The 19073-nt window shown below is 37.9% G+C and overlaps 1 protein-coding gene across 1 annotated transcript in view; it reads right to left on the reverse strand.

Moving 5' to 3' along the window:
* PDSS2 (prenyl (decaprenyl) diphosphate synthase, subunit 2) overlaps nt 1–19073 on the reverse strand; it is a 143287-nt gene that overhangs the window by 16991 nt on the left and 107223 nt on the right. The window contains exons 4-5 of the mRNA XM_009893860.1: nt 10040–10114; nt 1195–1365 (exon numbers count right to left, since the gene is read on the reverse strand). Of these exons, the coding sequence (XP_009892162.1) occupies nt 1195–1365; nt 10040–10114 (246 nt within the window). The remainder of the gene's footprint in view (nt 1–1194; nt 1366–10039; nt 10115–19073) is intronic.

Here is a 19073-nt window from a genome sequence, read left to right on the forward strand (position 1 = left end):
CGCAGAGCTGGGCAAGTGATGGGACACAGCCAGGTAGGCAATTTTTGAGTGGCAGGAAGCAGTAAAAATATAAAGGAAAGAGAGATCCAGTCTGGTGGGAAGAATATCAGTTTTTAATCTACTTTTCAGTACCCGAGGAAGCTGATGCAATGTGACAACCCTCCTTCTGACAAAGGAAACGTTACATAGCTAAGAGCTTTCTATGAAAATTATGCAATCTTTTCTACACAACTATATGTCAATGGTGAATGTATTGATATTGAAGCATACACAAAATATTAAGGCTATAGCCTGCCCTAGAAGCAATTTACTGGTAGAGTTGTACCTAGTAATAGCGTAAAGCGGCATTTCTACAGCAGTAAAGCTGTGCTTTATAAAACCACTTCCTTCTCCTGGAGGAACTAGAAACTATCTAAACAAACTCAGCTGAAGCGGATGGGAGGTCTGTCTGCCTGTCTCAAGCTACGTCAATACTTGCAAGTACTGCAATACAGTAGGAGCAGACGTCTAGGGCAAAACCAGAGTGCCAAGGACACAAGTTCCACACTGTGTTTTCCATTGGGCTAACTCTAGCTGTGGACTGAAAGACTTCTAATGGAGATCAAAGGCCTTCTCTGGGAAATCCCACTGCTACAGAGGCGCAGGCTGCTACTGTCTGTATCTGGTGACCTCCCTCCTTATCCCCCAACTACCCGCTCTGGAGTTACCTCCCCAGCAGATCATTCAGAAGGGAACATATGCAGGTCCTTCAGCCATTGCAGCTCATGCCTCAGCCTTGTGTGCTGCTGCAGGCAGCTGAGCCTCTCAGTACAAACCTCTTCATGGTGGCAGCTGAGACCCAACAGATGCTTTCTCCTGCAAGTCCTGCTACTGGGACAGCAGCTTCAAGAAGAATGTAGGAGCAGAGAAGGTAAAGTTTTAAGCCACTACAGAAACATGCGCTAGAGGGATGTTAACAGAGCCTTGAATGAAATAAGCTGCACTGCTAGAATTGTGATTTTGCCAGTTCATAAGCATCGTTCATATCAGCAGTTTCTGCAAACATCTTCACATGAGGCAGCAGTCAAATGTCTCAACACCACTGACCTGCTGGCAAAAGTCTACAGCATAGTGGCAGTATATGACAGCTCAAGAGCAAGATATCTTCCAAGTCTTTCTGTTTTTAAGATCCCAGAACGAAAGGAAAAGGTGTACCTTATGACTCATAGACATGTGCTTTCCATACTGAAATGCCATGTCCTGAATCTCAGTGCTGTGCTTTGCTAGCTCCATTGCAGCCTGGCAGCTCTTTGCCAGCAAGGCACTATGTGACAGAAAAACCTGCTCCTTCCACGTAGATATGCCGATATCATCTGTAAGACAGTTCTCCTGAAAATGAAACAAAGGCGAACATGAAAACTCTGAAATCGCATCTGTGTCAGCTCGCAGAAGTTAACGGTGTGGCACAGGATAATGCGACACGTAGTGAGTAACAAAACCCTAGGTGCGACAGTGCCAAAGAAAGGCATTATTTTGAGGATAAGTAGAGAAAAGTATCAGAATAAATATACTGGCAGCTTCAATGAACATTTTCAGTTTCTGATCAAAAAGAACAATGCAAAATACATGGTTGTCAACAGATTCAACATAGATTCTTTTCTTGTAATGACTGTATCGTTACACTGAACATTAACAGCTGATTATATTCCTCATGAGGGACTCAGGAGAAAAAAGAAAAAAAGACCAAAAAAACCCAACCCAAAACCCCACAGTACATCTGCACTTCAGCCCCTTGCCACTTAGCAAGACCCAGCAATCCCAAACAAACTTGAGAAGTCCCTGCCATTTCTCCTTTGTAGTCAAGAAAAAAAATAAATCACAAAAGGTATTAAAAATCCTTATAGAACTGCACTGGAAAAACGAAGAGCTATGATGGAGGAATTGTACCTCTTCCACTCTTATATTAAGGATGAGGAATGAATGAAAGTATTCAAAAATAAATAAATAATGCTGTAATTTAGAAATGTCAGTATTAACTTTCCCAGTGGACTGACAGAGACCCCATTGATGGCTCTAGTGAACTTTATCACCTTGACTGTAAGGTCAGAGATGCTCAGTGCTTCTCAAAATCCTTTGTATCCAAAATATTAATTTGGATTACTTTCCACAAAATGTTTTAATTACCACAAATCCAATCCTTTCCCCCAAACCCCAAATTCAACTGCAGCTCCTTTGGCTCACAAGGTATCAATATAACAGTATATTACTAACTGGTTTTCAAAGCTAGACATGACTTCGTAACCTTTCTCACATACACATATTACTGTCACTCCTTTAGGTTCTCCCTAAGGAGGAAAAAACAAAACCAGAAAAGACCACAGTTGTTTTGCTTAGAAAAAACTAAAATCAGTAATAAGAAGCTAAGAAAAAAATTTCAAGCATACAGATCTTAAAAAGTTTGTAATTTCTCAGTTCAAATCTATAGTGTACACTAAGTCAAAAGGTATTCTTTAAAATAGTAATATAAAAAACCCTCTTATATAACAAGCCTTTTCCCTCAAAGTGACGTCAATTAAATTACTTGGAAATGAGCAAGAAGTAATTCTGTGTGACCCTATAGTTTTCTAGCAAGGTATTATCTGTCATGAAATCGGTAACAAATGAAATAGAATCCATCCGTTCAGCTCTAATTTTTCTCCCTTATGGATATCACCCAGAAGTGCCGTGTTACAAGGGAGAGGATAATTTGAGACTAATGGGAAAAGTAGGAGAATTCTGCAATGCCAAGTAACACAGAGCTGTATCAAAATGCCTTTGCTTTCAGACATACTATTAACTTATACAAGGAAAGTGAAGAACAGAGAAACCACATGTTTGCTATTATGCATATGATAACTTACAAAGTCAATCCTAAACTTTCCTAGTGTTTCATTTTACTGTAGTATTTTTATTTTAATATCTTAACTCAGCCCAGATCATGTGCAAATTCCCATGACTGGCAAAATGTCAAAATGAGCATTTAATTCAAGTAGTTTCCTATATATCAAGTCTTTTTTTTTTTTTTTCCACTCTGATATAGATCAATTTATTTTAAATTTAAAATCAGAAGCTCTTGGAAGACGCAACATAATCTTTTCCTTAACAACCAATCTGCTCAGCGAAAAAACAGTATTTACTAAAATTTGCTGGATGATATTGAAAGTTGGCAGTGATTTTTATAATTATTTGTTTTAAATCCAACCAAGACACAAATACTCTAGAAAGGTATCCTGATACAATTTATAAAGTTAAAAAATGTTTCAGAAGACCCATAAGTTGAAAATGTTTGCTTGCTGGAACCTTTGAGCGGTAACAGAAATGCAGACATTATCAAGTATCAACTGCAGTAACTGAAGAAGCTTAAACAGTTACTGCAACTCGATGTATACCAGGAAATTAATTCTTTCATTTTTTACAAAAATACATTATTCTTAAATAAGTTTGAATTTCATCACAGGATTGAAAATGATGGCATAAGTTATTGTCCACTACATGAACAGCATGTAGAAGCCTCAAGCATCTAAAATGGACAACGAACTTTCAAAAAAAAAAAAAAAGACAAAAATTTGAGGTATATTTGAAGATACGGTATTGAAATCTTAAAAACATAGGTATTGTGGATCTCTGGATTACAGAAAGAAGCCAGTTGTAAAAAGGCGTTATGCCCATATGGATGTGCTTTAGCATATGGGCTTGCAAGCCAAGACATAGCCAATTTTAATCACAGAACGTCTTATGACCACACACCCCTAAATCTTATGCTGCTTAAGACAGCAGAGGCAGACACAACCTTTCTTCAGCAAATTTTTCCAACAATCCAAAAGCCATTTTTTCCCCAAGCTTAACCCTCATGTTATATATAAACTGTCCCACCAACCACACTGCATTTCTTACAACAACGTGATGTATGACAAGATCTAAACACTATTTTAAAACATCAAGGGAAAAATTGAACTAGTTCTACATTGCAAAGTCTCTGAAATCTGACATTATGACAGCACTTACTATTTTTAGAGAAATTTTCCCTTTTTTGTAAGCTTTGTTTTGTTTTGTCAGCAGTGGATATTTCAAAGGATAAATAAAAAAGTGGACATTTGCTGGCCCAGAAGATTCCTACCAGCCTTTCATATAAAAGCCTTTTTAAACCTAAATTAATTCTACCTGTAATTGACAGTGCTCAGACATCTGATTAACTAATGCCAATGGAATGACTTCATTCACAAGCTCTGTCACCAAGAAATGGGTCCAGATGACAACCAACCCTGACGCTGTCCGTGTAGCAGAAGCTGGATGAAGAGAGCCGAACCCCTCACCATCCCTGGAAGAAAGCAGCCAACTCCAGGTACAGTTTGGATAATGTCAGCATGGGAGTACAGGCAAAATCTCCAAATCCAGCTCTGTCGATCATAATTTCCTATGGGAAATGAAGAACAGCTGAGGGTGCTCCCATTTTACTAATGGCAAGGTCAGTTACTGTTTTGTTAGAAAGAAATTGGCCAGTTGAGATTTTTTTGTTGAGCTACTTCCATAATTTAAATTGGGTTTGAAATAATCATCTCAGGCAGCAGGAAACAAGAAACTTTTAGAAAACAAAATTGCAGGACAAAATATGCAATCACAACCATCAGAAAGGGCAGCTCTTAGCGATGGTAACAAGGATCCCCGGTACAAACGTGGCACTTATAACTCAGTTTGATTTGTCACACCAAAGAAGATGCTTAAACACAGTTCAGCGTATATTAAGGAAAATATGAATGAAAACTGTGTCTTCAAAGTGCACAAAACCATTTGCAAAACCATGAAGGAATAACAGTCAGAGACTTTTCAATGTAAAACTTCAACTATAGTTTGTAAGGGAGCCTGTATTGTATTTCCATACCGCGGCAGCTCTTTCTGAGCCATGTGCTGTCACACACAATGATCAAAATGTCTGAACCCCTTATATCAAACTTTCATTCAGTTCTCAAGGGGCAAATAATCCACAGAAACACACAGGAATATTTTTAAATAGGATTTTTAAGTTTTAAATTAGGTAGTTCAAGAGCTTCTATTTTACATAAATAAATTCCAGTGCAACTATGAATCTCTCTACCAGTAGCAAAACATTTTGCACATGGTTCACATAAGCCTTCAACAGATGTATTCCCGCTTGGTGAACATGACAAGGCATGTTTTATTGGTCTATCAGTACATGTCTTCACTGCTTTTGAAGGAACAAGGATGTCTGCAAATGGGTCAACAAAACATGCCACTGAATACCTAATACTTTTACTGTGACACTGTAAAAAAACCACTTGATTAAAAAAAGCTTGAAAAATTATAATAGATTTAAATATCTCTCCACATCTGTTATTTTAAATCTCTCTGGAAAAGCTTAGTATTCAAAAGAACAAAAGCAGTAAACAAATAGCATTGGCCTTCTCTCTAGCTATGCTTTTTTTTTTCCCCCCTCTGACACATTTACCCATTCTTTTCACAGATGCTCTTTACTCAAATTCCATATTTTATACTTCCCTTTAGTCTTGCAACAGAAACATTTGGTTGGAAAAAAGAAAGAAAGTGAAAGCTCTGACTCTCACTACTGCCCTGCTAAAAGGTCGTTTACATGACTCAATACATTTGATTTACATCCTATGGTAAAATTTATAAGCAAATTCTTTACTTATAACAGACTCATAGTAGTTCAGTCGATGGACATGTGCAGTATCCAAAAGATTACTCCTCAAAGAAGGACTGGTGACCAAACATCAAACAAGAATTGGTACAACTCACTGCATGTAGTCTGTATTTTGCCAGAAAAAAAAAACCAACCCACTTATTTTCATTAAAAAAACCTTTATTGTTACAAAATAAATACTTGTTAATTCACTATTTGGTACAGTGAGTACTTGCCACTAATGTATTTCTTTTTTCAACTTGTTTTACATATTACTTATACACAATTTTTACACAATTGCACTGAAAATTTCAAAAATACCTAACAGCTCTTCTAGCCACCAGTGGAACATGTTGGAAATGGTCCCGTCTTACGTAACAGTCCCATTCTGACACTAAAAATGAGTTTTGGTAATGCACATTTAGCATCAGCTAGATATTCCGGAGGTGAGGAAAAAAACAACCCAGGGCAGCTTCCCATGAAAATCTCTAATACTCCAAGATTACGAGAATGGTCTGGCAGATAAAGCACGAGAACCAACACTCAAGTCCTGCTCTTGATTCTGTTGTTTGACCTTGAGCTTCCCTGTATCTCCCGTCCCTGTTCAGTGAACTGACAGGGATGTTAAAGCATTCTTCATTAATACTTGTTAAATGATCTGGGATATTAAGACAGAAGGCTTCTAAAAACGCGACAGGATTTTGCGAGTTTGCAAATGTTTTAGAAGCCTTCAGTCTCTTGAAAGTAGGAAACAGACTCAGTGCAATATTCTTCTGTTAAGAATAGATACCACGATCATGACTGAAGGCCAGATTAGACAACTTTCATCTTTGCACTCACTGAAGGCACAATTTTTTACTCCCAAATTAGATCTAGATTTAGGGAAGACAGACAGGAACTGGGAAGAATGTACTTCACTCACAGAATTTTGGGCTGCGAGGGGATTTAGCACACAAAGCTGCAAAGATTTATCACATCACCCTTTTTTGCTCCAGCTTACAGTCCAAAATATTAGCTTAAGCCACTAATGCAATGTCTTAAACCACAGCAGCTATTTGCTACTTTGAACATGAGTGGCAGCCCTAACCTTCAGGCTGTCTTTGCAACCAAAGCCTACGCTTTGTAGTTTGGATTCTCACTTCAAATAAAGATGAAAAGTTAAATATTATCTTTATTTTCCCTGTTACATGCAGATCTAATGACTCACTATGCAGACAAGATGAAGAATGACCAAACAGAACATACAAAAATGGGACGGCTGTAGGACTGCATGTGGTTTTACAGAGGAAAAAAAGCGGTAATGAGAGCTGTCAAATAATTATATCCATTATATGTCTTCAGGAGTAAATAAGGTCAGTCTTGTTAGGTCAAACGATTCTTTCAATTTTCGTACTGGGTCATCCAAATGAAGCAAACTGAAACTTTTTTTTTGGGGTAAACATGAACTTAGGGTCTCAGAGCAGAAAGGTGAATTTTGCAGAGTTATTTTTATCTAAAGTGAAAGATTAAAACCGTCTAGGTAGACATCTAGCAAAGCTCAAAACAACTTGGTGCCAAATTAGTCTATTTTATGGTACTAAGCAGCTTTGTAACAACTGCATTAAAGGCATTTAACATATGAAGTACAGTTTTCCTGCCTCAAAAGGAAAAAAAAAAAAAAAAAAAAGAAAAAGGTGAGAAGATATCCTTCTGCTTTTCCAAATTTAAGACATTCCAAGCAATGAAAATGCCATTACTAACATCCCGGTGCCCTACTCTTAAAAAGAAATAGAACTTGACATTTGAGATTTAGTTGCAGAGTAGATTAAAGCATTTGTCTTACCTCTAGGAAATGTAGCTCGCATTCTTCTTTCAGTCAAATTGCAATGAGGGATGGAGGCAAGGTGCATAAAGGATACAAATAAAACAGACCAACAACTGACCTACTCCATTTGGCAATCTTTGCTAATGAGGTGTTCAGGACACAAATGGGACACTGCCTCAGAAGAATAGTGTAAGAAAAGCAGCAGGGATATGTCTCATACACAGCACGGAACCAAATTTCTCAGAGGACAAGATTAAAAAAAATAAATTAAAGTAGATCCCACACTTGTTTGTTCTGGGTCTCATCAAAAGCCATGCACTACCCATAAGAAAGACTAAACTTCAGACACTGTCGTGTAATTTTCAGTTTCTATTATGCCAGCATACTAATTGTGTTTTGAGTTAACTGGGTTCCCCTTCAGAAGAGCATACTGTACTTTCAACTCTCCTTAGACAGAAAAAGTCACTGAAAATAAGTCTTTGCACTTTGTAATTGGGCCAGGGCAGGGTAAACACCGTGCAGCTGTGCTTAGTTCATCTCACACTTCCCTTGCAATCTACACATGGGGAGTGCTTCAGTAATGCAACAGAAAATAAACAGAAAAAGAAAGACTAAGAAAAAGAACATTAAGACCTTCTGCAGTGGCAAGAACCCAAACAAGTGCACAACATTTCTCATTTATACAGGGGCCATGGTTAAAATAAAATGCAGTTTGATTGCCGAGACGAACTTGTAGAGCTTTACTTCTACACCCACAAGAGTAGTTGTTTTTTTTTTTAAATATAACTGCGATCTACTTGTATTTAGAACCCTGCTTGAATAGAGAAAATAAAAATTTAGGCATTCTTTGCAAAAAATCTCAAAGGCGTCATCTATTTTAACACATAACCCTGAGCACAGTACTTGGGAATCACAGACTGAAGGCTGCAGTCTCTTAATCCATGGGTTAAACACAGCGGGTGCAGAAGGACGGCCAAGTTCCCAACATCGCATTGCTGCCACGTTTCCACCCAGGGTCCCCTCCTGAGAGGTGCCAGAGGACAGCTCGGTGCACGTCATCCCTGCCAAGCTGCCCGGTGAGCCTGCGGCCGCCGGCATCTCCTGAGCGTGCCATTATCACTTTCCTGCTAGAGGCTCTCGCCTCCTCCCAGGGAAGAGCTCAGCTCATCATCACTTCTAACCTAACTGGTTTCAATCAAAATGAGAGGGATTAAGCTTAAATGAGGTTAGTTTTAGCAACATGTCTTTGCTGCTGCAGAGCAAGAGAGACAGATACCGACCAACAGAGCCACTGGGTGCAGCAGCACCCCCCTTCCAGGGCCCAGCCATGGTTAGCTGATGGCACATCCACAGCTTGATAGTCTCTGCTTGCCCACTGTGGTTTGGCTGGTACAGAGCCATCAGTGCAAGTATCTCCTGTAGCAGTAACCCATGAGATCAGGGCTTCCGCTAAGGTATTCATTTTGCGACATACTACAACACTGCAATAGTAAACCAGAGCTGCAATCTAAATACACAACAAATATAAATGGATTCATGTATTTCTGCAATCTTCAAGCCATTTCACCTATTGGATATTAAGATTCAGGTCTCTGAGGCAAACTAGGCACGTGAGAAAATGTCACTGTAAGTAAATCTATCTACCTCAGTGGATTTCAAGATAGATATTCACATATACACACCACTCATCATTCCCATTCAGTGAAAACTTGCTATCATAAAACCTGCAGAGGTCATGGCAACTTTAAATTATCAATTTTTTACAGTCACAGCAAATAAAAGAAAGAACTCTTTTTTTGCTCCAACACCCCGCCCAAACAAGCCTACTTCAAGAAGTGTTTCTACAAGTTTCCTTAAATATTCTGGTACAGACAAAAATACCTAGATCTAATTCGACCGATTTTCATTACAATTCTTGCCAAACAACAACACAGTACATCCGTAATTTCCCTTGAAGAAATACAAGACTATTTGGTGTGAAATGCTGGCAGCTGCTGTCTTTGCCCATGCTGACTTCTGTAGTGCAGGCACCGTGACTTTTGGTGAAAAGTACAGTGCTACACTCCTACCGCTTCAGGCCAAGACTCATGTTTATATTTTCAAAAGGTGAACACTCAGAAGGAGAAAGAACCCGATTCAATTTTGGGATGAAGCGTTTTGTAAACACCTTTGGGCTTGGAAATTAGAGATTCAGCATGAAAATATTAATGATGTTGACAACATTGTAATAAATGCCTCTAACAGAACCCTGACTAGAAACCTGTGGAAGTGTTTGGAAAGCCCATAGTAAGACAAATCTAGAGCTCCTGGTAATGACGTATGATATTGCTTTAGTAAGCACTCACAGAAATAAAATAGTCCCTCCTTGAGCATTTCTAGAAACTTCTATCAGAGTTCACAGGTGTTGTAACGATATTACTGCTGACATTCACTAGGACTGCAGCTAATTCTCTTCCTCCCTCTCTCTCCTTTTAAACAGATGAGAAAGTAATCACATTTATTGTAGTCACATGTTAATATCAACAACATTTTTGGGTATGTAAAACTACTGAAATTCTTACCTCAGATGATTTTGAGTTTTCGTAATATATACCTTGAACTAAGTCACCAATAGCACTTGAAATGAGTTCCACAACCTGTAAAAGAAAAGGAGAAAAAGCCTTACATCTTTAATTATGACCAGATTTACTAACAAAGCTACTGCCAGATTTCTAGAGATATAAACGGTCATAACTTTCCTTGCAGAAAGCTACTTGTGAAAGACTGCAAGATTTACTGCGATATATTCTGCACAAGCATGATCCTGTCTCTCTGCTAAAACCTCTACTACAGTAACTCTTCTATCAAAGTTTTAAGTTAATATAAATGAAAAACAAGACTTTTTTTTTTTTTTCCTAAAGTGTGAACTATGGAGTGTATTCTCACAAGGACATTCACAGAACTAATAAATCCCAGCTCATGAATATGAGACAGTACCTCATCTGGGCTTTGTTTTGTTTTGGTTTTTTCCTGCCAAGTAAATACTTCACAATACCTCTCATTGGGAGCTGTTAAAATTCTAATCTTCGTGGCTAATACAGAAAAGTCAGAATCCATAGAAAGGTAACCTTTCAAATGTGATCATTTGGTATTCGGGTGCCCTGGGAATGCACTGTGGATGTATTTAGTGCATGGCCTGAGGCTCAGCTGTACCACATACACTGAAAGTCTGCAACACGGGAATGTTTAAATCAGATTTATCAATCTGTATTATCTTCAGGGTTCAGACTTTTTATTTTATTCAAGCAAAGCCTAAAAATCTGAACTTGATCCAGAATGTAAAACAAGCAGTCCACGGTCTCCCTGGAACTACTGTACAATTTAAAGTCGTGCACATGAACTGTCTTAATTGGAACAAAATACTCAGATTTATTGTAAAATTAAATACAGGCATTTCAAATAAGCACACCTTAAGGCTACCCCTTTAGTTGCTCACAAAGTTTTAATTTCTTGAATGTTTAATTTCCTATGCATATGAGTCTATATCTGATCCCTCTTTTTGCTTCCTACAATTCAACATAGTTCTTATTGAATTAAAAGATTTAGTTTCAATTTTTATCATTCTTGTAACTGAAGACAAGAAGTGAAATGATAAAACCCCTAACAGAAAGATATTTTAACATTAGGCATACTTTATTTGATAATAAAAACACATTTGTATGCTAGCTTTGAGTACTAGCAGAAAGGTTGTATGTTTTCTTTTTTTTAAACACTGGTTCATATACATATTCATATACACAGAGCAAGCGCTAACTTTAGAAATGGTGCTGATTAAAAGTCATGTTTTTTCTTGCAATGCATATGGGTTAATTTGCAAGACCTATAAAAACAGTCTTTAAAAAAAAAAAATCACGTTGCCCTTTAGGAAACTAGATACCAAAGAAATATTGTAGCAATAAGAGCTGCAGAGCAACTGAAAGGACAATGATCCTACAGTGTTACCAGATGTGTTGAGTTATTTAAGTGGGGAACAGAGAAAATGAGGGGCTTTTATTTTTTCATCTCTCCCCCCCCCCCCCTTTTTTTTTTTTTTTTAAGGTATCAGATAAGCCCTATTCCCAAATCCAGGAGGATTGAGTATCGCCAATAGGTCTATGAAAGTCTGTAACTAAATGCCCAGGATCAGATTGTATTACAGTTTATACAAGCAACATCCCAAGATTCTTCTGATGGCTAGGACACATAATACAGATCAATCACTCACTAAAAAATGTTATGGTTTGTGAAATGGTCTGAGCTCAGAGACCTACACTGGTAATACGAAGAGGAATTTACAAAGACACTGAGTCCTACTCTAAATGTCAAAGTGATAGTATGAACTTTTAACAATGCATCTGGCTCTGGATAACTAGACCTTTTCCTCTCTCGCTGAAACTCTAGACTGAGCAGGACCCTGTTTTGGGGTTTCTTTTTTCCATCTCTCCTCTCTCTTTTTAGTGCAACTCTACTCTCAAAGGCAATTTTAACTAACTTAACACAATCTTGGTGAAACATTTGTGAACAATTGTACCTCTTCCTCTTATAGTTTATAAAACATCTTAGGAGAATTACACATCCACTATTTAGAAGAATCCACGTATTAAATACCGTTAGGCCTTTAGTGACATATTGAACACTATATGTTAGCGAGAATTTAGTATTAATATTACCTCCCTTCTTTCCAAAGGTCTTTTTTTTTTTTTAAATAATATTTTTCTAAGGTAAATGCAAGGCCATACAGATCACTACCAGGAATGAAATTCCAGCTTCAAGAGCACAGTGGGATGCTTGCGTGAGGCTCTGTTACTTCATCAACTCTTAATCCAATCTATGAAAAGCATCTGCTGCATAATATCAGTGGCCTGGGGTCCTGAGCACTAGGAAAAGCAATGAGAAATGAGGAAACCAGGTAATTTCCCTCTGTATCCCAAACTGACACAGAGGAAGAAAAATTATTACAGATTCTGTAGTATTCATGCAGTCAATGATACACTGACTAGCTCTTATGCAGCACTTTTCATCAGAAAATCTGAAAGCAATCAACATCCCCTGTGAAATTTATTCCTTCCTGTTTTATATAAGGAGAAAACAGCGATAGGGAACCGATTTTCCCTAAAATCAAGCAGCATGCCAGTGGAAGAGCAGAAAACAGTATCCAAGTCATCTCTACTCTCATCGGTGCCTTTCTGCCTGACCAGTGCCCTGTTCCACTCGCTGATGTTTCTGATAAGCAAGTTTGAAGAGCAGGAAGGGTAGATGGAAAATCAAGTGCTCTCAACTGCTTTTCTTCTCCTCTCATTTGAAGGTTGAGCTCCATTTTAAACAAGTTCAAAAATGGGGAAAGAGAAGAAAGGATTGCCAGAATTACTGCTTGAAAACAGCAGCATCTCAAAAGAGACCAAAGGCAGCCTACTCATAATCTCTCTTCCACTATTTTCCACTCCATGTTTTTGAGAAGCCTGCTCCCTCTTAGGTAGTTGAGATGAGCAGGAGTAACATCATATTGAGAGAAAACAACCTTCCACTTTATTTTTCATTTTCCACTCTACATCAGCATCTTCCAAAGCACTGTGTATTCTGCTCCCCCGGAGCATACGCAGGGCTAGGTAGAGCCCAGGGGATGACCCATTCATTGCAGGTGACAAGTGTAACCACATGCAAATAAATTCACGCCCTTTAAACACATGTTCAACAGTTCTGTCAGGGTTTAGGGTTTTTTGTTTTGTTCTGTTTGTTGTTTGGGTTTTTTTGTTTTTTTTTCCTAAGGAGGTATTACTTCAGCATCTTTTGTAAAGATGTGATCTCTTCTGCTTTTGAAAGGTCAACACAAACCCATCGATTTACGATGAACATACGGAAGAGCCTGTTAATGCTAAAATCTCTCCTACCATTTAAGCAGGCTAAGCGTTTAACATGATGTAAATTCTGGACACAAGCACGTGATGCCTGACTCCATAGCAAGACAGAGCTCATGCTCTGACTCTCTGATTTATGCAAACATGGAATACTCCAGAAGCCTGTGCTATGTTTCAATGCCAGAAGAGCTCTGTAGGTTTGAAGATCAGAAGCTTTGTGAAACTTAATTCCCCCTTTTCTGGTATAGTAACTTATTTGTCAACAATGCACAGCTTTAGCCCTTTAAGGTTCTTTAAATTTACTTTAACTCTGGTTTCTCAAGCTCAGATTTTCCAAATATTGATTGAAGAAATAAAACAAAGCAGTGGTAATTTTTCTTAGCAGTTCAGAAAATTACTCGGGACACTCAACTAACCACATATTGAATCTCCTCCTTCCTTTTCCTGAACCCAGACTAAGTCTTTCAGGTAGTTTACTCAGGACCCATCTATAAGATATTTCAGGGTTCAGAATTCCCAAAGCATTCTGCGTACACGATGACACAGAAAAGGGCCACATGTTCACTGTCACAGGTACAGCAGCCCGGTTCTTGCCTGCAGCTGACTGCCCTGGGAAATCCAGTTCTGTCTATAAAAAACAGCCATGTATTTTAATTAAAGTAAAACTTTAAAGCTAGAAGGACTACAGGGAAATCACAGAATAAAAGACATTTTGGTAGAACGCTTCCTTTGAAGTTAGAAGATACCATTCAGACTCCTTCAAACACAGTAAAAAGAGTGGATTTTCGATCCCACGTCATGAGATTTCTAAACACCCTGCATGAAAAGAAGACACTGCTGCCATCAGTTTAGCAACTCAAGCACTTTGTTCCTTTTACTTGCCTTTGAAATATTTTGTTTAAAGTTCACTGCAACATAACACCGCATATGTATTTTTTCCTGTTTCTCATACTAGTTTTAAAAAAGGAATGAATTTGAGCTCCATTCAATGCGTGGTGGTTTTATTTTAAATTCAGCAGCTGAAATGGAATTGACTACACACACCACTTTATTTCAGAGCAGTAATACAGTGTCTCTTCGGAATCTACCAGATATTTTCAAGGGGAACATCAGGGAAAAGATGAAGCTCTTGCAGGAAGAGAGGAAACAGCACTAGGAAGAACACAGCGATGGATGTATCTTTGTTCCTCATTGTTCCTGATTTCTATTTGAGAAACTTCCTTAGCTTTGCCAAATTCCTTTCAAGAAGGACTAAAAGTAATTCCTTCCTTTCTTAGTCCTTCTCTTTCTGTCTCTTTGGGCTGCTGGTCTGGAAACAATATCCTTTCCTCACACAGCTGCTATCATGGACCCTACTCCTTGCTGCTGATGTGTAGACTTGAAAATGTAGCAAGACTTCTGTACACAAGTAAAGAAGAAGATTAGATAGTCTCGAAACAGTAAATAAACAGATAAAAATTCCTTCAATTTGCATTTGACTGCCCCCCTTCCCCAGAAACAAATATTAATATTTGGAAATATTTCCACACTTAAAAAAACATGGAAAGTTATTACAATTAAATATTCTCCTGCATTTGACCCAGAAACATTGCAACACTAGGAAGCTAAAGACGAAACTCAGTAAATGGCTGAAATTGGATTTTGATTGTTCAATTAGACCTTAAAAAAAAAAAGAGGGGAGCAAAAACTCTAAGGACTTCCAAGAACACTAGAATTCAATTTTCTTTCCTGGTAATCTCCTTAAGCATCATTAGTCACACAGGTCACTAAGCGTGCCAGCCAACAGGATTTTTTTTAAATGTAATGTTTATTGAATCCTATTGGATTTACTATTTGAAATTATCTTGAGCTTTACTGCTTTTTGAAGCTGTCCCTCTCTTAGCTGAAACACACAGGAAGGACTCCTCACAGTGATTTGCTTTCTAGCAAGTTTTAAACACTCTTGGAAAACACATTTATGGTTTTCTTGACTCTGTTAATGATGATTTAGTAGCAAAATACAATGTGCAATGTAAACACATCACCCAAACCCACTACTATCAGCAGCAGTCAATTTAAAGATTGTTGGTATTGTTAAATATCTACCTTAAGATCAGTCTACCTTAAGGATTTTCAAGTGTTAAGTTACTCTTTTTATGCTGATGCAACACTATCCACCGAAGGGGTTTTCACTAGTATAAAGACTTCTAGTGCATAATTCAGTCATTTTCCTTAACGATAACTTAACCAACAGGAGAAATATCGTTTTCCCTTCTCTAACTCCACATGGTACCTTACACAGTGTATTAATGTCTTTGCAGATCCAATGCAGCAGATCCTCCCACTGAAGCACTCAAACAACTGTTGATGAGTGAGTGACTCAGGATAGAGAAGTACGTGATTTCTTCAGCTTGACTCTTTTGGACAGGGTAATCTCATTACATATCTTTCTTCTATATAAAATGGTGAATAAAGAAGATATGGTGACTACAGGGCTCTGTAGCTATAACAGTCCTCATCAATAAATGATGCAGGAGAGCATGGCTATAAAACACTATTTCCAGCCATGCTGGTGCAAAAAACTGTTAGACTGGGATATGTTTACAAATGAATCGCGGATTAAACTGAATAAAAAGAATCCAATTAGCTCCGAGTTGACAGAAATTATACCTGCAAGTGGTATTAACTATTTTGGATAGATTGTATCTGAATAAACGTGAATCAGAAAGAATACCATTTAGCATCTGACAGATGGAATCAACTAAATGAAGCTGCAAATGTTTGCTAAACTATCAAATCAACAACCCAGTGTACCAGGAGTAGCAGTAGGTTCTAGACTCCAAGTGAAATGCTGCTGAATTTCGAAATGCTAATATTAACCACTACTTCCAGTGCATCCAAAGATTCCATCTTCTTGCTAGCCAACGAGATGTGAAACACCTCAGCATTTTGTTTAAAAATACAATTAACTCATCTACATTACTACTGTAATTTTATGCACTATACTATATTATTGCACTGAAGCCCCTCCAGATGTAAAGGCACTTTTACTAAAACTTTGACCCTAGGAAGGTTCATTTTTAAGACGAGTTTTACTGCAGTGCAAAAAGAGGGGAGGACACATAATCTATCACCCTATTTACTCGACACATATTTTAACCTCTCTTAGTAGTACAACTTGTATAAACACCTGCTGGGAAGGAATGACGAAGAGGGAGCCAAATTCTTCTCACTCCCACTGATAGGATGAGGCAATGGACACAAATTATAACATGAAATTCCATCTGGACACGTGAAAACACTTCACTGTGAGGGCATCAAACAGTGGAACAGGTTCCCCAAAGGGGTTGTGAATTCTCCATCTGTGGAGATATTCAAAAGCCATCTGGATGTGGTCCTGGGCAACACGCTATAGCTGACCCTGCTTGAACAGAGGGTTTGGACTAGATCATCTCAAGAGGTCCCTCCCAAGCTCAACCATCCTGTGACACTAGCAGCTGGTGGAGGAGGACCACAGCTGATTTTGCAAACTTACATCTGCAGCACCAGTAACAATAACTTTTCTTCAAAATAATAAAAGCAAGGCTACAAAGCTGGTGCCAAATACTGGCTTAGGGAAGGGTTAAGTTTACTGATTGTACTGGGAACAGATATACCTACTACAAATAGTTAAATTCTTGGGAGACTAAGAAAGGCCATCCAGATAAATTTTATATTCTTATCACTTCTGCGAACAGCTTTGGATTGCAAGTGAATCCTCACACAAAAAAAATAAAGATCTATTTTCACGCTTTAAAAGTGCATTCTCTGTTGAAGCACTCCAGGTGGGCAGCTGACTAAATACTAACCACTGTGACCTCCAGTCCTTCTGTAATTTGTTTATTAACCACCTTGTCATGAAAGGCCACCTCTAGAACCAAATATGTCCTAAGATCCCACCCACCTGAAGATGGATGTTAATATGAATTAAGTCCTCACTCAAAAAAAAAAAAAAGGCTGTTTGAGATAATACTGTTAAGACAGTATTTCACCAGAAACAGATTTGATTACTTTTCATCCTACTATGCACTCTAAATATGAATCTTATTATGTTTAAGAAACAGACTTCAAATAAAGCCAAGAAAACAGACCTTGCAATCTTCCACTGCTTCAGCTATAAAAAGAATGAAGTTGGCATCACAAATATTGCTCATGGTGGATATCACCTTCTGCAACTTTACGAACATTAATTTTCATTTCATAATATGTGTATGAACTAAAGCTATTTAGCAAAGAATTTCCCCATGATGATTATTCACAGAAAGAAAGAGCTGTAATGATCATTTCTGCTACAAGAAACCCAGACAGTGGCAATACCTATTCTAAGTAAGTGGTGAATGAAGCCGCAGAACTGCTGGCTCTTGAGAGTCCTTTCTCTCAGTGTGCATTTCAGGCAGAATAAAACATCACATACCCACAAGTTTTTATTACTTCAATTTCTTAGAATAAATTTTGTTTTCTTTTGAATATCCATTTCCTACATATTCTGGCAGAGATCAACATCTTGGATACAGCTTCTTGTAACACTGAAGGAAATATCAAATACAGCCACTTTTTAATGTTTGCCTCAAATCTTTGAAATGCAATTTCTTCTTTGAAAAGTAGGGAGGTTTGCTTTTTAAAAAAAAAAAGTAATTTTTCTTCTATAAGAAGAAACCGTAACATCCAGTGACATTGATTTTTTTATGTATGTGTATATATATACACACATTATATGAATATATATCTCTCTAAAAGCCTGCAAGTATTTTTGACTGCTAAGTCATTTGTCTTCACCACTAGACAGCTTTCAATTCAGTGTTATATACATTAAGGGAGCAAACAATAGAGGGACAGACACTGCTACCCCAACTATCTAGAACACAATTCCCAGGTACAGCAATTATATTGAGATCTTGGATGACTTCTGACTTTCCTCTCAACAAAATCAGCTTTTTCTTCAGTTTCTTCCAATTAGTTTATCACTTTCTTCTTCACTGATGCTCAACAGTCCTCCCTGAAAAGCTCCCCCTCTTTCATGTATAGATAGCATATTAGTATCTTCCAGACCATTCTGTTTAATTAGAATGAGGCATACAGTAGTTTTATCAGGAAAAGAACTACTTATCCAGGTGTTAGAAATAGCTGTGTGCTTTACTGTGTGAGGAGGACAATATCTGGAATAATGACACGTATATTGTTCAGGAACTGAAGCAGTAAACATTGACTTTGGTCTGCTGGCAAACCAGAGAAGCAGAAAGACATGTCCGATTAGTACTATGAGGAAGACAAATTTAGATGTAAATTGAGGAAATTGCTAGTAAGACGATTAAGACACAAGAACATTAAATGGAATTTGTGCAAGCCAGTATGAAAATCTTTAGTATTCTATTGAAAATTCACCAGAACTGAGTGGATAACTTTTTCCTGAGACTCTTACTTACTCAGTCAACATAGCACTGAGACAGAATCTCAAACACTCACAATTCTGTTCTTGATAGTGCTATGCCTCAATGCTTTCAAAATATTCTTGCAGTATATTTTTTGGAAAGAGCTTCAATCTTACACTTGATGATTCACAGTGATACCTATGACTACGTATTTTGATACCAGCCTCAATCTCAGTCCTTCCATGTTCTGCAGCAGTCATTCTGCTACAAGGCACTGGCTACAAGTCACACATGTCCATAAGGCAAGTGGCAGAAATCACTCTTCCCCCCCCCCC

This window comes from Charadrius vociferus, unplaced genomic scaffold (genome assembly GCF_000708025.1).
Source record: "Charadrius vociferus isolate BGI_N301 unplaced genomic scaffold, ASM70802v2 scaffold129, whole genome shotgun sequence".
In the NCBI taxonomy this organism is placed as follows: Eukaryota; Metazoa; Chordata; class Aves; order Charadriiformes; family Charadriidae; genus Charadrius; species Charadrius vociferus.